The following is a 20625-nucleotide window of genomic DNA, read 5'->3' on the forward strand; positions in this document are numbered from 1 at the left end:
CCTAAGCAGCCGGCGAAGCCCTTGAACTCCACCAGCCGGTCCATGTTCTCGTCCAGGAGGCGGAAGGTCCTGTGGGCCAGCAGGTCGGTGTGCTCCCCGCAGGTCCAGGGCGAGAGCAGCCGGTACAGGCTGGGGGGGCGTCGATGCGGTCCTGCGCGGCGTAGGGCCGGCTGGGGTCGTGCCGCTCCGCCACCGGGCTCGTCACCTCCCAGTAACACCGGATTAAATGCTCCCTCTGCGAGAAACGAGAGGGGGCGCTGCCGCGGGCGCCAGAGGGCACTCCCCAGAGAGCCCTCCCCAGTCCAGGGGGGCTGGGAAACGAGGGGGCACTGCGGTGGGTGACAGAGCGCACTCCCCAGTGCAGGGGGGCTGCGAATGAGGGGGCACTGCGGTGGGTGACAGAGAGCACTCCCCAGTCCATGGGGGCTGAGAAATGAGGGGGCACTGCGGTGGGTGACAGAGAGCACTCCCCAGTCCATGGGGGCTGAGAAATGAGGGGGCACTGCGGTGGGTGACAGAGAGCACTCCCCAGTCCATGGGGGCTGAGAAATGAGGGGGCACTGCGGTGGGTGACAGAGAGCACTCCCCAGTCCATGGGGGCTGAGAAATGAGGGGGCACTGCGGTGGGTGACAGAGAGCGCTCCCCAGTGCAGGGGGGCTGAGAAATGAGGGGGCACTGCAGTGGGCGCCAGAGAGCGCTCCCCAGTGCAGGGGGGCTGGGAGCACCCAGAACACCCTTTGCGTGAGGTGCTATGGCCACACCCAGGCCCTCTCTGCCAGAACAGCAAAGTGGGAGTCTTCAGCTGGAGCAGCCAGGGGCTCTCACCATTTCCAGTGGACAGTTAACACACCTGAAGGGAGACTGGGCAGATTCTTAGAAGAAATTCACTGCAAGCTACTGAAACTCTACTGGCCGCATCTGGCCCAGGATGTCTCTTAACCAGCCAGGAGTACAAAGGATCAGAGGAAATCCAGGAGTACAAAGGATCAGAGGAAATCCAGGGCAAGCGTTACACGGGCTTGACCTGCTCATTTATTCTCTCTCAGGCCTCTTAATTTGTATACTGGCCTTCTTGGCCTTCCCTTAGGGACAGGCTCATGCAAAACAGTGTCCTAACAAAATGAGCTGTCCCAGGGGAGCAAGGGAGCTAATGAAAAAGGAACCAGCACCAAGAAACAAAACGAGGGAAGGGGAGGAGTGCAAGCCAGACCAAGCTCCAAAACTGAGCAGCAAGGAACAGGAGGGAAGTGCTGCAGAGCAAGCACCAGCAGCATCATCTGACAGCCACTAGTGGAAGGATGATACAGCTGCTCTTAGCCCCACGGCTACATAACACTAAGAACACACCAGAGCCATATTCTCAGTACCTACTATTTATGGCTATGAACAATACACAAAACAAATGGTCCATTAAGGGCAATAATTACATGCTTGGACCTCTAAACCAAGTATAGTTGGATAAACTTAGATGTCCCTGTCTCCAAATAACTTCTAAAATATTTCTTTCAAACATCAGCTTGACAGAAAAGAACTTTAGTAAAAATTGCTTTCAGTTCTAAAAGAAAAACTATTAGAAAATTTGGAACAAATAGCAAGGACACAAGTTTGTGGGGTTGTCTTCCCCCAAGCAAAACAGAGTTTTCCTTTAAAGAGTATTAAGGGATCAAGACTTACAAGTACTGCAGAGCTCCCAGTGAGCAGCTACTTATGATTTAATTTATTCTGCATGTGAAGTTACCAGAACCTAATTTCTCATGGACCATTTCCAAACAGCAAGTTAGAAAGGAAATTCTGAATCGATTTTCCTTTGAAGGATCAGTTCTTTAACAACTGGGCAACCACAGGAAGGACAAAATGACAAGATCCCACCTGAACAGTAAGAGGACAGGAGGCCTGAGACAGCTCTGCAAAGCGACAGCTGGAAGTTAGGCCCAGAAGCCTCAAAAAGGTGCATACCCTACATTTCAGGGAGACCCACCTTGAACAAGTCATACAATTCCTCTAAATCTTCTGGAAGAATCGAAACATCTGGGATGACAACTCGGAGCTGAAAAATAACAAAAAAACATGTTAGTGACTATCTTTTTTCCTGTCATCACTGACTCAAGCCAACGAGTCCTGCAGTTGTCCTATTGATGTCGTACAACTGAAAGCCACAGTACTGAAAAACCTTTGCCATTTTCCCCTCTTCTTTACGTTCAGCGGTTGGGCAGATTCGTGAAAAAATAAATCCCCCAAAGGCTATTAGAAACAAACACAGGAAGTCCCTAAGCTACAGGCCACAGGAGGTCAGGGAAGGATCACATCAGCTCCCTCTCAAACTCTTCCCCAGACATCTGCCCAGGGCCATGGTCAGAGACAAGGCACTGGGCTGGATGCTCCTGCAGTTGTTCTTAACATTATAACCACTGTAGAAAATAATGCACATGGCTGCAAAAGAAAAACTAAACCCATCAGCATCCCAGGAAAGAGCTTTCTGCAGTCAGTTAATGGTTTTTCAAGGTCTGGTGGTGCCTTTTGAAAAACAAAAGCCATCTGCCCCCAGGGTGGAGATGTTAGGCTACCTCAGTTGAAACAATACTCCACTCACCACATTTTGCTTGGTTGTGTCTTCGTGGCTCTGCAGGACACGGATCCGGTGTTTGTAGCGCATGTGCTCTATCTGTGCCACAGAGTGGTCTCCAAATTTCTACCACAGAGAAACAGAAGTCTGTTATTTTTATAGCATTTTATGAAACATGTATTGCTCATTTACTAGAAATAAAAATTTTAAAGTACTGGGAGTCCTTGAAGAAAAAGTATACCCAGTCTGTAACTGGGTATTTGTACTACACCTCTCCCCTTGTGCATTTGAGCGCTTAGTCAAGGAATCTCTAAAGACATGTATTAATTTTCAAAAGATCCATGTGGAATTTAACCACCTTCTTTTTAAACGTTCTAGCTTAACTGACCAGCAGACCCAGAGAAGCAGTATCTTACCTCATAGGAGTCATGAATCAGGTTAGCAATTTCAGTCACTGGAGAGGCTTCCTGGTCGTCGCTGAAGAACGCGTGGTGATTACCAATAGGTGGCAGAGGGCTTTCCTCATTTTTCACATGCTCTAAAAACCTGAAGGGAAGAAATATAAGCAACATGGATTACTCTGCACTCTGCTTTTCTCAATATAAATAAGTAAACAAGTCTTATGGCTCAGACTTAGAAATAAATTGTTTTTCAGGCTGCTTGGCTTTGCAAAAATACCTTTATGATTAACTCATCCAAAGAACGGCAAGCCAGCTAAATGACTAAATGCTGCCCAAGAAAGAAAACTTCTGTCTCCTTGAAGTCTGGAGCAGGAAGCCCATCACTCTAGGGAAGGCACGAGGAGCAGCAGTACATACTGCACGCTGACGCAGTGGATGCGTGTCTCAGCGCTGCCAGGAAGTCTCACAGGACATCTACTCCTCTGAGGTGCAAAGCCCATTGTTTAAGGCAGAGGCTGTGAAAGCAGCAGCAAGGCAGCACGGAGGGTCCCACTGGTGCCTACAGAGCCCTGTTGGTATCACAACAGCACCCAAATGCCTCTGTTTTACGGCAGGACTGTCTGTGATGGAAGGAGCACTGCTGCGTGGCCGTACCTGCTCAGGATCATCAGGGCTTGCCCATCGTCCTTGCTGTTACACAGATCCACGGCGTTGGCTTCCAGTATGGCCAAGCCCAGCTGGAAAATGGCTTTGATCCCGTCGTAGAAGAAGCAGTCCACAACATTCACAGCACTCTCCAGGGGCATGATGCTAAGGAAAAGGGTAAGGAACCAGGAAAGAGAGATGGAAGCTAACGCTGTCAGATCCTTCATATGTTCAGCCAGCTCTGGAAGCTGCTCCTTTATAAGCTCCTCAAACACCGACTGGTCTACCTGAGCACCTGCAAGTGACAAAGAAACAGTATTAGCCAGGACTGATGCAGGAAAATTATTCTTTAAAGCTCATGATCGCTGTCAATTTACAACTGTAAGACTTTCTTTTACTCTAAACTGACAAGATACACACACATCTACAACAAAAAATCCCATTATCCTCCTACTGTGACCTGAGCCCCAACCCTCATGTCCATAACCCTTACTGTACAACTTTTTGCAAAAAGACTGTGTTGGTTCTGCTAAGAGCCTTTACAGTGCAATGAAATAGTAACAGCAGCAGTTGGGTTTGGTTAAAAGAGCACATAGTAATTAAGCACTAGCAAAAGCAATCTTAAAGCATTTTAGCACTCGACTTGGGATCTATGCAATGAAAATAAGACAGTACACGCTCCTCTCCAGAGTATGCACTCAAGCAAGCGGGCAGCAGAGCTTTCATTCTAGCTAAGAAAATGTCAGATGAAAATCCAGATATAGCTACACACACTAAGCAGGCAGAAAAAGATTTACACATAAATACATGTGCATACATAAATATCTACTTACGTGCGTGTGTGTATATATATATATATGTATTTTAAGAAAAAATATTTCTTCAATGCCCAGGTACAAGCTTTCCTAACTACCCCAAGCAGTCTTTTCAAAAGCAGCATATCTAGGCTCTGTTTCAGCTACTAGCTCAGTCCTGCTTTGTCAGCAGCTATTGCAGAATCAGTACAGTTTTATATCATTGAAGTGGCCTGTGTCTACAAACCAGGTCTGCCACATCAGGAGCTTTAACCAAAGACTCTAGTAGTTAAAAATGTTCTTGAATGTAAAATGCAGTTAGTTTTTCAAGTATTTTGTCTTTCAGATTATTTCATTTCTCATAGTCCATATTATGCCAATATTAAGACACTTTTATTTGCTATGGAGACAGTTTTATTTGCTATGAAATTCCTGAGACATATATACCCTTAGCACTCAAAACTTCTGTTGTCCAAAAGCAGAATATAACCTGGACAATTTGTGGCAGAGAGCCAGCATCTTTTGGCTTTGCATCAAAATCATAATAAAAAAAAAAAAGCCAACAGAACAGCTGTGACATTTCTCTGTCTTAGAACTTTTCACATCAAGCCACAAAGAGCTTCTGCTGGTGGCTGAACAAACATTACAGCACCACAGATAAAAAATAAGTGCCCAGGGACATGCAAAGTGCTTTTGTGAAATACATCAAGCATGATGCTTTGCTTTGAAGAGATAGCCTTCTCACATCAGATGGTCATAAATAAGAAGGGTAAAGAAAACAGAGGAGAAAACAGACTGGAGTTACTCAACAGAAAGCAGGTTTTTGTTTATTTTTCTTTTAACAAGCTTAACACAAACAGTTTAATAGTCAGTTAACATAGACCAAAATAATGCAGCTGGTTTAGGGGGTGTTTGAAGGAAGCCAGAGACAAATAGGCACACACATATAAAAAGGTCATTCTAGGCTCAGAGGCAGCACAGCAAAGACTGGCAAAAGCAGAGGTTTAAAATAAATGTGCAATGCTGCTGAGATCTTTTACAGAAGGTGATATTATAATTAAGTGTTGACACTGACGAAAGTCAAGCAGGTAGATTTCTGAGGAAGGATGGAAATGGTCATGTGATAAAAGTAAAAAGGTTAAGTAGGACTGAAATGCCTACATTATAAAATAAGTAAATAAATAAATATAGTTTTAAAAAGAAGAAGGCCTGTTATAACCAAGGTCATCAATTCAGTAGCTGTTTTGACAGTACATTACTGGCTAATGCTAAAGAGGAAAAGCACATTGATGGGTACCAAGGTCAGGGATCACCAAAGTTATAGAGAGATCAAAATCTGGACAACAGTGTTGGCACTGTGGACAAAGAGGAAAAAGTTGAGCCTTGGAAGAGTTACACAGGAAGAAACAATACAAAGTTTAGATAAGAGCTGGTTGCAAATCAAAAAGAAGGTCAAGTGAAATGTGAAGCAAAGAACACTAACTCAAGCAACAGGAACCAGAGGAGAGGCAGGCTAGAGAAGATCAGTAGCACTGATTTGGGCACACTAAGATCCAGGATAAATCAAAGCCACAGAATTAACTGCTCAGTGAAGCAACCATGCTGCAAAACTACACTGCTGCTCTTCGACTAGGGGGAGCAGGGGAACTTGTGAGCTGAAGTCCCTGGCTCTTTGCACTGTGGTGAGCCATGGCAGTACCTCTGCTACAGTCATGGTACTCTTTCTTTTGGGTACAGAGGGCAGGAAAACAGAGAGACAGGTTAATCAAGACTATCAGCACTCAAACAATATAGGCTGTAGCTATAGAGTGACAGGCAAGATAAAAAAAACAAAATCAAGTACAACTCAGGCAGTGATATGGCCAGCCAAGTGCAATAACTCCAGTTTGCTTGTGTGTGGAGAATGCTACTTAAGGGCAATAACCCAGCAAGCACCAAAGTTATCAGTAACTCAAGGAAGGCTGATGATATCTAGACATGCACAAGGACAGATAAAGCTGATAAATTATTTTTTTAATTAAGGAAGGAGAGAGACTAACATGGAAGTAAGCCATCAAGATAGCAGTTCAAAGTCATGTTTGGAGACAAGAAACAAAATTCTGGCAAGTGGGACAGTCACTGTGCCCAATCCACTAGCTAAAAACACACATGTAAATCAAAGCCCCACAGAACTCCTTAAGCATCCAGCTAACTTTGGAATAACTCTGCTTTAGCTTACCTTGCCTGCCAGTCCAGTGACAGACAAGAACTGTGCAGCAGCAGAGTATCAGGAGGGAGGGATGACAGTCCCACCCTCCAAGCAAAACACTGGAGAACTTCCGATGTCTCCTCCTGCTCCCCAGACAGCACAAGAGTGCCCACACCATTTCTAGCTCCCAGAACCTCTGCCACCAGGGATCTCCTCCTATCCCCACCACCTCACAAGTGAGCCTGATCCTTCCCTCTGCTATGGTGATGGTGTAACAGCAGACACTGTAGCTAGAGAGTAAACTTAGCTTGAAAGAGGGAAAAGCTATCAAACGTTTCTAGAAGAGGTGGAAGGGGCTGCAAAGAACAAATACTCTTTCTTGTGCATACCCACAATTACCACATCAACCTGCTCAGCCTCTCTCTTTCTGTGCATTAAGCAGGTGCCTGCACAATGGTCTTAAAAATAGTTGCACTGCAAAGAACAAGAAGCAGCACATGCAGCACGCACTGCAGAGGGACCAGGCTTTTTCTTAAGGCAGCATCTCATGTTCAGAAGGGTTTGTATCAGCCCTCATTACAAAGGGCCAGTTCAGATGCAAGCCTGAAATACTCCAGAAGCCAGGCAATGCGGGCAGGGCAGACCAGAAATAGCTACACTAGTAGATCTTTCTTAGGTTCATCTTAAACAGCTCAAGTCTCTAATACTGAATGCTACTAAGCAAGATATACAAGTTCTATTTTCACCTAACAGGCAAAAGTGCCACCGCCTTCTGTTCAACAGGAAAAAAAACCCAAGAGATGCTGTAAAGTTGAGCATGTATTTATAGTTCTTGCAGTTCAAACCCTTTAAACCAAAACCAACCCTAGCTGGAACCTGAGCAGCCACCACTGCTGCCCCTGCACACTGCACAAGTCATGGACCACCTCTCCCATGGGATCTGGACCTCAGAAGACCTTGAGCATTTTACTCACCCCAGTTCCATTTGGAATTTAATCCTTCCCAGTTAGCAAGAAGAGAGACAGGAACTCACCTATCACTCGGTGGTTGAAGTAATCTGGCAGCATTCGCTCACACACAGCAACCAGCAGCCAAAAGGCTTCTTCCTCTTTTGCATACAACAGCAACACGGAGGTCAAAATATTCATAGACTTGCAAGGGCAAAGAAGAAAATGGGATTTGTTAGTAACAGCAAAGCCTACTAACCAAAGCTAAATTGTGGCTATTTTTAAAGAAAGAAAGGTAACCTAATGTGACGTAAACAACCAGAAAGACAGCAAATACACAACTGCAACCCAAAGGCATAACGAGATTTTTAGCCTTATGTATGCTGCTTTTCCTAAGAGCAATAGGAAACAATATAGAAAAGCACAGTATTGGATTTGCCTAGATACAAAGTAGGTAACAGAGTCAAAAACTGGGGCTACTTTTCACCCTTTCTTGTATCTGGAATGGTCTGAAGTTAATGAAAATTCAGAGAGCTGCACAGAAAATAAAGTTATTCTATCTGGGCAGTTAGGCAAAGTACTTTCATAATTTGTCATCAGTTTTGGAAGAAAGGGGCAGAATTAACCTCTTCTCCTCTTCTTAAGTGCATTAAACCTCTGCTCCAGTGCTCTATGTGAATCTTATCTGTGCAAGCCAGTTTACTTTGCACTGCCTCCCAGAACTGTGTAAGAAAGGCACTTTTGGACTGAGAGAAGCATCAGAAACACTTTCCCCCCCTTCCTTAACCCTAAATGAAGTTTGCAAAATGCTGAGGGAATACTTTTGTTAAGCCAGAGCCTTTTGTCAAGCTTATGCACTTATTTTCCAGAGTAAATGATTCTTAACATCTAAAATTACGTCTTCATAACTAAAAGGACTTTATTTACCAAACCACCACTAAAACCACTCCCAAGAGAAGGATCAGGAGAGCGGAAGAGGGGAAGCAGCAACGTCTTCATAACTAAAAGGACTTTATTTACCAAACCACCACTAAAACCACTCCCAAGGGAAGGATCAGGAGAGCGGAAGAGGGGAAGCAGCACCGCCCGTCATCCCGCGGGGCACCAGTCACCTGGCAGTAGCCAATTTTGGGGTTCCTGTGGGCGTAGGCCGTGAGCACCCTCCTGAGGGCGGCGATGCCGGTCTCGCTCTGGAAGGCGGGGTGCTCGGGCAGCGAGCGGTGCAGGTCCCGCTCGATCTCCTCCGTCGCCATGCAGCACTTGCCCATGGACGCCTCCACCAGACGCACGTAGTAGCCGGGGTGCGAGGCCAGGTCCGTCACGGCGTCTGCAGGCCGCGCCGCGGGCAGGGGGCAGAGGGAGGCACGAGCGCGTTAGGGCGACGGTAAGCTTAGTGAAAATAAGAGCAGCCAAGCTTGCCTGACACAGCGTCATCCAAAACACCTCAGGATCGACAGTGAGCAGCCATCTTCCCAGCCAGATTTATTACTGGGAGATACGTGCTTGGTGCTGTTCACACCCTCCGAGGACGAAAAACTCCACATGAAGCGACAGCTTCTACAAATGTCTGAACACGTCATATACTGGATTATAGACTAAACTTATTACATTGTAGGCTGAAGTGCTGGGGTTAAACCCCCATCCCTGAATGAGGGTTGGCATATGGATGATGTCCACAACCAGGCAAGAAAGCCCCTCCTGACGGGTTTTCACACAGGGTCTGGCCAGCCTTGGGTAGGAACTGATGAGGAGATCACCACCAGGTGCCCCCACCTGCCACATTAACTTGGGGGTGGGGCAAGAAGCCATCCCTATAAGAGCTGTCTCTGCTTGCAGTGGGGCTGGGAGGTCTGCTTGTACAATGCACATGCTGTGTGAGGGTTCTGGTTACTGAAAGGGCTCCCTGACTCACACAGGCTCACCAGAGAGGTTGTGGAGTCTCCTGCACTGGAGTCATTCAAAACCCGCCTGGACGCCTTCCTGTGTGATGTACTCTAGGTGACCCTGCTCTGGCAGGGGGGTTGGACTAGATGATCTTTCGAGGTCCCTTCCAACCCCTATGATTCTATGATTCTCCACAGTAAGAAGAGTTCTCAGTAATGTCAGGACAAGACTGAGACATGAGAGGAATTATGAGGCTTTCTCCTGGCACTTACTATATGATTGGGACTTGACTGATCGCCTGGGTCCTTCCTTCCCCCATAGCCTGGTTTTGGAATTAACTTGCTCCCTTCTTTGCTACATCATGTGTCATAAGTGAATACATTAGTCTGTTCATTCCTCCAGTGGTGGTCCACCTTGGATCTCTTGCATGTGATCTAAGACCAGAGGGAGGGATTTGGCTGATGTGTTTCCCATTAATGATAATATCCTTCCTAGTCAGGGAAGTGGCCAGCAGAAGATCGGCACATTCTGGCTCCGCCAGATATGTGGATGAAATGGGTTGTTTTTTCCATCTCTAGTTTCTATTACCCCTGCAAACACTCATTAAGAAGCTGAAGAAGGACTGCTGACTTCAAGTCGTCATTATTTTGCAATAATTCAATTTGTCTAGGGTTAAATCAATATTTATCCTACAATCTAATTGTTGCTTGAAGATGAACATTATTTTATGAAAGCATGATGTCAATTTTAATTTAAATTACACAGAAGAAAAAAATGTTACTTCAGTTCTTCTGCACATCATGTCATATTATCCTGAGATGAAATTTTTACAGACCTACCTAGGATCTTTCTTGCAATTATTAGCTCAGATCAGATCATCTCTATTCTGTAAGCAGTATCAGAAGCTCCACATAAGCGACATTTAATTGCCCTTGGGAGATTTCTTGCCTAAATGTTTTGCCATGTTCAGAACCAGATGGTGCCTACAGCCAACGCGTCTAAGCGTGCTCACCTGAGAAGAGCAGCCAGAGTTTGCCTCTTAAAGATTCAGGGATTCCCATAGCAACAAGTTTTCTGATCTTCTCTGTGCGAAACATGCACACGGTTCTGCCATATTCTACAAAGTGGTCAGCCCACAGGCTCTCCTTGATTTGCTCCCTAGACTGGGAACAAGAAGGTGTATTTTAAAAGAACAAATCATGTGTATGTGAGAACTGGTAAACAGCAGCATTTTCTGTATTAAATTCCGCAAGGTTATTTTCATTTCCAGTGGAAAGGGGAAATCTGCTCAAAGGACTACAGCTTTCCTCATTTTGCATATACAATTCACAACACAGGAAGAAAAATTATAAATATTCACCAGAACAAAATGCAGGTGGTGGAGAAGAAAATACTCCACGCAAATAGAAAAGCTGTTATCCCATGTCTAACTTCTCCAGCCAACAGAGAGTTCATGTTATGAAAAAGGAGTATCTGTTTGAATGTCACCTTAGCTTAAAAAAAAGGCAGGCCCCAAACTCCTACAACTTCCCCCAAATGTTACATACCTTTCCAAAATCAAGGCCTGCCGTTCCTGACTGATGAAAGTCTGACCTTAGTGCCTCTGCATTGAGCAAGTAACTGTTCTCCTTTCCACATTCACTTCTCTCCTTGCCTTGTGAAGCCTCTGTTCCCAGATGTGCAGGTTCACCATCCCTGAGCACACACATGGATCCAAAGGTAGGACTGTTCTGCAACACAGGATCAAAGCAGTAACCATCCTTAACTGTCTTCAAGACACAAAGCTGGATTAGCCTTTGCCTTTTGCATCAAAACCTTTCAGACCTTTCAGGAGGAAAAGCCTGACTCAAGACTTCACACAAATTATCATTCTATTGTATGTCAGGAAAAGGGTTGTTACTTTAACACAGGAGTTGTTAGTAAATTCTAAGTGTCCTTGATGACAAGCTGCCAAACAAGTTTTGACTTTGGTTAGAATTTGAAAAACAGAATCAAGTACAATTTAGTTTGGAGGGGACCAACTTTTTCAATCCCCTGCTCAAAGAACAGCCCCTCAGACCAGGTTGCTGAAAGCTGTGTCCAGTCAAGTTGAGCATTTCCAAGGAAGAGGAGTCCACAGTCTCCCTGGGCAGTCTGGTCCAGCTCTGCCCACCCTTGAGAGGAAATCTCTCTCTTTTATCTATTCAGATATTCCCTTGCTGCATCATGGGGCTGTTGCTACTTGTCTTTCAGCTGGCACCTCCAAGAAAAGCCTAGGTCCATCTTCTCTGTAACTCCCTATTAGCTAGTGGAACACAGGCTGAACAAGCCATGCTCCCTCAGCCTCTTCTCATGAAGCAGGTGCTCCAGCTCCTGACCATCTTCTAGCCCTCCACTAGACTTACTCCAGTTTGTCAATGTTTTTCTTGTGTGGTGGGGCAGAGTCAAAACTGGACGCAGTACTCCTGATCAGCCTCAGAAGTTCTAAATAAAAGGGAATAGTAACAACCCTTGACCTGCTGGTTCCAGTGCTGCTAGCACAACCCCATATGCTGTTGGCCCTCTTCACTGTGAGAGTGTACTGCTGTTTTATATGCTCCATCTGCTGTCCACCATGATCCCTCCACCTTTTCCACATGGCTGCTCGCCAGCCAGCCAGCCCCCAGCCCCCTCCTGTTGCATGGGGTTACTCTTCCAGGCTTTGCATTTGCTTTTCTTGAATTTTATGAGGTCTCTATCAGACCATTCCTCCAGATTGCTGAGGTCTCCATGAAGGGCAGCCCTTATTCACTGTGCCCCACAGTGTGTCAATCACAACCATGCTGTGGGTGTGCTCCATCCCGTCAGGCAGGTCTTTAAAGAAGGCATCAGGCAGCACTGGTGTAAGATCAGCCCTCTAAGGAAGGCAGGACAAGGGACCTATGGATAAACATGTTGAATTCATACCCCAAAATAGCCTCAGAAGCTGAGTACCTGGTTCTTATTTTGCAAGTTGTTGGAGTGCACTGCGTGGCTGGAGTTCACTGCTTTCAGCCTCTGCAGCAGGTTCTCCACCAAAGCATCCCGCTCCTTCAGCTCAATGAACTGAAAGGCTGTCTTGCTCCTTATGCTAACAATGATGGGATTAGGGAGAAGGCTGGTGTCCTCCATCTTCTCTATACTGATTACCTTTGCCAGAAACATTACAGAAAACACATAATGCACCACAGCCACAGAAACATCATCAAATATTCTACATGTACCAAAATGTACAAACACAGCATTCATATGCAGACATGCTTTAAACATGGTTATTCATATTGGTTTTCCTTGATTAGATACATTCTACCACTTCTTCACACTCTCTTTAGAAGCTCAAAGCAGGCACCAAAATTATGATAGATTACTTTTTTTCCTTTTTTTTTTTTGGTTTTTAAAGGACTTTGTGGCCCATGTCTGGAGAGTGGACTGATAGGAAAGATAAGAGAGGGGAGTAGGATTAAGAGAAGATTTACTAAAGGATAAACTTGATCAAATTCTAGGGGATGGAGGTGGAAATGTCACACTCTTGAAGATGGGGAAACAGTTGTTCCGTTGTTTCTGAATAAGTATATACAACACTGTTCTCATTTCTGTAACTGTGGAAGGTAAGTTGCTACAGTTAGGATATCATTTGGATGTTACTCTGTTATTAGTTGAGGATGAAAGGAAAGCTTTAATTAAGAGATCATAACAGCCTTGTATCCACAGCAGATCAGGCAGGTGTTTGCTGACAGCTTCCTTCTCCTCTTCTACTCCCACCACCTTCCCATGCGCTCTCCCTCCACTTGAGTCTCTGATTTCATGGAAATTTGGCAGCTTGTCACTGATCCAGAACAGCCCCTTTTCTGTCTGCTCTACAGCTTTGCAAAGTATTCACAAGTTTGCTAGAGTTTGTCTACAGAGGGAGAGTTTCAACACTTCTAAGCGTTGATCCCAGGCAAGGATGCTTTTTAAAATGGGTCCACAGTGAAGTCTCCATCAACACACAGCTGGATGGACACATCTGTGGAGCTGAGAGGGGAGCCCTGTCTGAGTCTTGGACTGAGAAGACTCTGCTTTTGCAATGCTCTGTCCTGCTGCATTACCTCTCCACACTTCATTTTGAGGATCATATTGAGTCACCTGTACTTTTAGGAACTCATGCCCTAATGAGTCCCAGAGTAAGCTTTATGACAGTCCTGGAGGCATAACACACACCAGCATCCTACTCTTCTTCATCAAACGATACTTTGCAGATAAGTCAAGTGACACTGGATGCTTATGGCAGAAACAGGCAGATAAGAACCCGAAATGAAGTAAACAAACAACTCTACCTCTCTAAGTGGGATGATAACATTGCAGCAGCCATTTTCTTTGCTGGCAAAACAGATGTAACTGTCTGAAGTGTACATCCTCCCCGCCGTGTGACAGCGACTGAACGGCGTCCAGAGAGAACAGTCTACAACTTCATGCAGCTTCTCCTTCCTGGGCAATCTGAAGAAGGCCCGAAAGAATTCATTCTGTGCTCTGGCTTCAAGATCCCTTAGGAGAAAGCAGTAAGAGCCAATCACAAGACCCTGAAAGCCAGGACATCCAGTGCAAAGTTCTCTTTTGTTGTGACCCTCACCGAGAGCGAGGGATAGAGAGTCAGAGCACCGTGCACAGCAATCTTCACTGCCTGTGTGGGCAGACTGAGAAAACATCAACTTTGAAATACAAAAAAGAATCATAATCAGTATTTGATTGTTTAATAATAACGTCAAAAGCAACTACTGTAGTGACTAGGAAAGGATGCTAATCTACATCAGCTGGTTTGTTTGGTTTGGTTTATTATTATTATTGTTATTATTATTATTATTGTTATTTACCCATGCATTTTCTGTGGCTGCTGTACAACTTTCCAGCCTCAAAGAGTTGCAGATTTCAATGCCCAGGAGATAACTTAATCTTTCATCTGATGAACATGAATTTAGCAGTGGAGATTAGCTTCATGTTCCTTGTTTCCCTTCCCAGTAGTGTTACCAACATCACCCCAGGGATGTGCACCTGCACCCAACGCAGTGCATTTCCTCAATGAGTACTTCCAAAGTCAGTAATGGAAGAGTTAATGATGGTGACATTTACATCATTGCATCCTTGACTTGCAGAGGTATCAGTATCACAGAGCCCTCAGAACAGTTGCAAAATGCAGAACAGTTTCAGGTCACTTACAGATTCAGCTGGGAGTAACAGCACCAGCTACACTCTGTTTGGACTTGGCTTCCTTCCAGTCAACCATCCACAATTACGTAAAAAGAAGAAGTTTAAATAAATGAAGCTTTCATTGCTGAGCTACAGTTATGCAGACATGGCTTTAGGGATTTACTTTTTTCTCCTCCTTTTTTAATGAAGAAGTCTGCTGTAATTTAGAGAGCTATGCAATTACATTATAAACAGGCTATGGCTATTAGCTCACCAACAGCAGCTCCAAAAACATTAGGGCTTAAATTCTATTATTTTCTTTAGTATAACTAAATTTTTCCAAACATGATTCACCTTAGGCTAAAAAAAAAAGAAAAAAAAAAGCTTGTCTTTGTTCCATTGAAAGAATTTAAAGCGTGGGCTGAAACAGAACAGGGAGTGGTACCTTGGTGCTGTAAATCCTCTCTCAGCTCCTTCTTTCACCCTCTTCTGCAGACACCTTCCCCCTACCCCAGCCCTGACGTTTAAAAATAAATTGAGACAGAGGAAGCCTCTGCTTTCTCTAAGTAAATCAATTGTTTGGAGTTTTTTATTCCAGTTTAATCCACAAGTCATGTGAAACAGAGAGGAAGACAATTCAGAACAAACCAAGACCTGAGACAGAAGGATCTGTATCTGCAACCAACCAAGAAAACAGAATGTGCTCGATGAGCATTGAGCTGCTGTTTCCTTCTCAAGCATTATCTTCCTTAATAATATTATCCAAGGAAAACAGACAAATAGTCTCCTGTTTTTCACAAAGAACAAAGAGAAACCCTCTTTGTGAAGGAAGAGAAAAAGGTTGCTCCCGAGTTAAAATTCCACAGTGAGAGCAACTCTGATAAGTGCCCACAGCGATCTGCTATTGTGACAAAGCTGGATCAGGATATGCCTCCTGGTTAACTCACCACTAAAATATTTTCCATTTCTGCACAGCACAGCTGAACGCTGCTGATAGCATCTGCAGCCAGGTCTGGGTAGAGCTGAGCTCTCCTGCTATTGTGCTAAGAGGTGAGACCCTTCATGGATCTACTCAGCTGTTACATTTTCTATACCTTTATGTGATTGCCCATTATTTAAGAGTTGACTGTTCCTAATGCTGCAAAACCTGCTATTTCTGAGTTTTCAGGATTTTTCTGCATCTTTTGTGTTTGCAGCCTCCAGGTGTGGGGCCTTTCAGACAAGAAGGGACAAGTTTTTAAGCTGAAGAATGACGTTCTAAGAAACTGAGTGAATTCCCCAAGCAGTACGTCCAGCCCCTCACTCTGTGCAGGGGGAAAGCTGCCAACACCAACATCCCTGGAACTACCCGTCCCCCGGTGACTCATGGCACAGGGTCACACAGGGCCACTGCAGAGACCACACTTGAAGCCAGGGCTGCCTCAGAGACAAGTGCTGAAACAGGGGCCAGCTTGCTGGCAGGAGGGATCCCAGAAAGAGAAATGGTATTATGGGGATGAAATGCTGTCAGCACCTACCACTGTGGGCTCAAACGAGAGGTTTTATTAGAAAGTGGCACACCATGAAAATATTTCCTGTTAGGCAGGCAAATTCTAGGGCTTAAAGCAATTGCTTCCCTTCACAAATACAGCCAAACAAAATTAGAGCTGGTTAAAAAAACACAAACCCTGTAACTCAAAAAAACCCACACACAAAATTAGCTCCTAAAACAAGACAGGCCATGTTTTAAACGTGATACAGCAAAGATGAAGCAGCTGGCCCGTGTCACCAGGCCCCACAGCTTCCATCCTGAGTTTCACAATACCTCCAATGCTGAACAGAAACACAAACTTTCTACCTGAGGCCAAATCAGTTTGAAATTTTCTTCTCTATCTTAACAATTTCCATGGTGGTTTGTTTTTTAAATAAATGCAGTGTACTAAGCCATACCTAAGAACTAAAAAAGAGGAATGCTATCATGTAAAACCAACGTCTATCAAGTGTTTACACAGGCATCAGAAGAACAGAAGGCAAGAAGATGCAACTGCCTTGTTCCTTACTTTTCAGAAAACTCAGCAATTCTTTCGAGGTGCAGTTCCCAACTTGCACAGTACAGATCCTGGACTGGCTCCAGCTCCAGCACTTCAAAGTGAATGGCAAGCCTGAACTGCAATAGCTCTTTGTGTGTGACCCCTATGTTACCTTCCAAGAGTTTTAAATTAAAGGAAATAACACACAAGACTAACAAAATGCCTAAAAGTATCAGGACACTTAAAATTATGTCCTCGCTGTCCAACATTTTTCTCAGCTTTAAATCCAATAGCAGCCAACTTGGCAAGTTACTCACTCTGCTGAGTCACTTGCTGCCTATCTGAAACCTAAACAGACTGGTTGACCTCTTGCTTTTAGAGACCAGTTACGAGACTATCCTTGCTATTCAGACTCCAGAAAGTTACAGATTTTGGAAATAACACATCCAAAGATATATGTTTTGTTTATTGGGAGAACTGCTAAATTCATGTGTCAAGAAAGATTTCTCATAAGCAAGCCAGGAGAAGTTATCTGTGAAGAGCCAACATAGACTTGTCAGGACACATACAAACTGAACATCATTCCTTTATGTAGCAGGAACACTGGACTTGTAGATGGAAGGGATGTAATGGATGTTTTAGCCAAAACTTATGGAAGTCTTGATACTTCCTTACATTGAATGAATAAAATTGTATCAAAGTGAAAGAATGTTGCACCAAGCCAGCTGAATAAGAGTCCCCAAAAAGCAGCCTTCAAAGGCTCGCTGGTAAATTGGGAAGCTGTATTAAGAGAACTTTCTTGTGGTTCTGTCCTTGACTGGCTTCTGTTCAATGGCTTCACCAGCAATCTGCACGATGGATCAAGAGATCGCTGTTATTAAATCTGCACATGATGTGAGGCTGGGAGAGGCCAACGAGCAGAAGAACAGGATCAGGTTCAGACTGATTATTCATAAACTCATGGGATGGTGTGGAAAAAAAGCATTACAAGTATTTTCAGCTGTACACTGTAAGCTCCACAAATGCAGCATGGAGACCAACTCCACCAACAGCCATTCATTCCACAAAAAGAAAAGCCTTAAATGGGGTCACAAGTTAAACGTGAGCCAACGGCCTTGTGCTCACAGGAGGAAGAGGAGCACCCCACGGGGATGCACCAAGGTGCAGCCCAGCAGCCACAGAAATGCTGCAGAGACAGACATGCTGCTCCTGCCCTGGTCAGCATGGGTGAGGTGTCAAGGGGCAATCCTGTATCACATCACCCCACGCCTGCAGCCACGTGGCCTAAGTGATAAATGTCCAAAGCAGAATGACCAGAAGGGCTAAAATCAGGACTGATAAGAAAAACCTGGCTGAAAGAGGGCAGCGTAGTTTAAAGAAGAGCAAGGAGATGAATACCAGCCTCCAAATACACAAATGGTTGCTCTAAGAAAGGAGAACATCTGATCTCTTCAACAGTGCTGGCTAGGACAAGAATTAACAGACTCAAAAGCAGCACTGAAGATTCAAATTAGAATTCAGGAAGACTCTTCAGTGATAAGGCAGTGAAGTACCAGGTTGGACCCTGATAGTTCCATTACTGGAAACCCTTCAAAACAGGTTAGGTAATTGTCTGTTGTGAGTGACACACAGAAATAATCCAAACCCTGCCTTTCGCTGGGCAGATGCAACAAAGGGAGGTTCTTTCTAGTCACATCCTCCTTGTTCAAGGTTTACAGTGCTCTCGGATTACCCCTCTGAAGGAATTAATGCAGACTGAAGTGACATTTATGATTCAAGATACTTCAAACAGTTTTGGTTCAGCTTAGATCAGTGTTAAAAACCTTCTTTGCACTCCTAAGAAGCAAAGTCATCCTCATTGGCAATTCACAGTTAGACAAGAAGAAAAGAAACAGGGGCAGTTAGAGCCTGGAGAAATGCATCATACTTTTGAAACGTTACTGACACCAGCACTAAAGCTTTTAAATCCTGTGTTCTGCTCTGGCCAATTTCCTCACTACATCTGAGGCATGTAATGGATATTCTTGCATCCTGAAAGAGATGGAAATAAGACGTAGATGAAACCTATACCAAAGTAAAATCTCCGACCTTCCTATTAAAAAAGAAAAATGTTACCCTACATTCCAGTAAAATTGCATGGCACATAAATATATCTCCAAAAAACGGCATTTGCAGTGACCAAACACCTCAGCTTTACATTGTTTTTTTATGACAATTAACTTAATTGCCATTAATCCCTTTGTAATCCATTGTTCCAAACCTTATTCTCCCATTAAGCAGCATGGAGATGTGCATTTTAACTTGCATGACTCTGGCCATAATATAATCTGTGTCACAGCCTAATCCCACAGCCTTTCTGAGTCTCATCCCTCTGCTGCTCACAGGATGACCTCAACAGCCTCAGGAACAGCAGCAAAGATTTCTGATTTTCAGAATATACAGACAATGATGTTATTAAAAATGCATTTTTTAAAAAATACAGATATTGAGATGAGCCTCTTGCAAAAGAAAGCCTAACACACAGAAGCAATCTACAGCAACTTCATTGATTTGACACGGCTGAAAGGGTTCTAATGATGTGTGGATTATTGCTTTCATTTTGATTAACTACTATTTGCTTCCAAATCATGCACAAGAATTATTAGGGGGGAAATGGTGAGAGGAAAATAGTTGCTTTTCTAGTACCACAATGGCTTCAGGAAAAAAAATGCAGCAACAAAAACTTCACACACCAAAAAAGTTCAAACCCCCTAAAACACGTTATCGTTAAAAACCAGTTCATCCACTATTGAAACTACAGTCTTGCTTAATCACTATACATGAAAGTGGTTGCTGAGGTGTGACAAAGGTTTCAGAAACAGCAACTCATCCAACCACTGCCTTATTTGTGCAGAGGAAATGGCATTTTGGCATCTTCCATAATTTTCCTTCTGCCATCTCAAGTTACAGCACATCAGCACAGGTTAGAGAACATCTTGCCAGGAACTCTCCAGTAAATATATTTTTATCCTTCCCTCTCTTCTGCCTCCCCCAGTTTTCCTTTTTTTCAGTTGGAAGGAAGGAGAGGAGAAAACGTGTTTGAATAAATGTGTGGGACAGTTTCTGTTGCTTGTTTGCTAACAGACCTACTACTTTTCAAAAAGTCTTCCACGCATCTAACTGTTCAGACCAAAAGCAGGAGGAGGGTGGAACTCTAAAGCATGGAAAGGGGCTTACACACAACCTATTATTCACAGCCATACCCTACATTAGTCAAAGTACATACCCTACCTTTCTTGGACCAAAAGCCTACGATGTTACAACATCCAGTTACAGAGACATTGTAAAAACGATGGTAGCTCTTGTGTTTAAAGGAATCCCAGCTATAAAAAAGAAACCTGCAAAGATGTTCGTGGCTGCTCACCACCATATCACCTCAAATGAATTCCTTGATGATATCATGGATGAAATCCTGCTGTCGGTGGTTTCCCGTGTCATGTGTACATAAGAAATTGCAGAGAAACTATGGTTTATTGCTTTAAGCTCCATTATGAAAGTTTGCAGAAGTGTTTAGCCGAGATGTACACCCAACACCACTGCAAAAATGCCCCTCAGAAACAATAAAATGGCTACTGGACATGTTTCTATTTTTTGGGAAACTGATACCACACATTCCTTATGTTTTAGTCAGGAAGCAACACCTGAGTCATTCCTTTCATGCTTTTGGCAGAGGGAGAGGAAGGAAGAGCAGGAAAGGGTATGATTCAGGAGGAGATAAGTGCTCCACTAACACCTCATTCAGAAAAGAAGTATTTTAAACCAGCACATTAACCCTGACAATCCAGGCAAATACCAGTTTGGGCTACTCCATCCTGCTCACCTAAAATTCCTCTGGAAAGTTTCCCTTTCCTTTTCCCACAGCAGCACACCTTCCTTCCACTTCAGGGAAGATGGAAAGTATCCCCTTCTGCAATCTACCCTTCTACAGGGGAACGGTACTTTTAGAATAAACAAACAAAAAACCACAGTGATATTTAAGGCAAGAATATAAAAT

The 20625-nt window shown here is 44.1% G+C and overlaps 1 protein-coding gene across 1 annotated transcript in view; it reads right to left on the reverse strand.

Moving 5' to 3' along the window:
* Window positions 1-7: 7 nt before the first annotated feature.
* The window catches only part of LOC103776978 (TBC1 domain family member 8-like), a gene marked incomplete at both ends in the record, with an annotated part of 31039 nt that continues 10421 nt past the window's right edge, over window positions 8-20625 (reverse strand). The window contains 12 exon segments of the mRNA XM_008944509.1: window positions 8-136; window positions 139-235; window positions 1980-2048; window positions 2592-2690; window positions 2981-3110; window positions 3620-3905; window positions 7626-7743; window positions 8652-8866; window positions 10436-10586; window positions 10971-11153; window positions 12376-12570; window positions 13737-13944. Coding sequence (XP_008942757.1) covers window positions 8-136; window positions 139-235; window positions 1980-2048; window positions 2592-2690; window positions 2981-3110; window positions 3620-3905; window positions 7626-7743; window positions 8652-8866; window positions 10436-10586; window positions 10971-11153; window positions 12376-12570; window positions 13737-13944 — 1880 coding nt within the window.

Source organism: Merops nubicus, unplaced genomic scaffold, assembly GCF_000691845.1.
Source record: "Merops nubicus isolate BGI_N331 unplaced genomic scaffold, ASM69184v1 scaffold32257, whole genome shotgun sequence".
Lineage (NCBI taxonomy): Eukaryota > Metazoa > Chordata > Aves > Coraciiformes > Meropidae > Merops > Merops nubicus.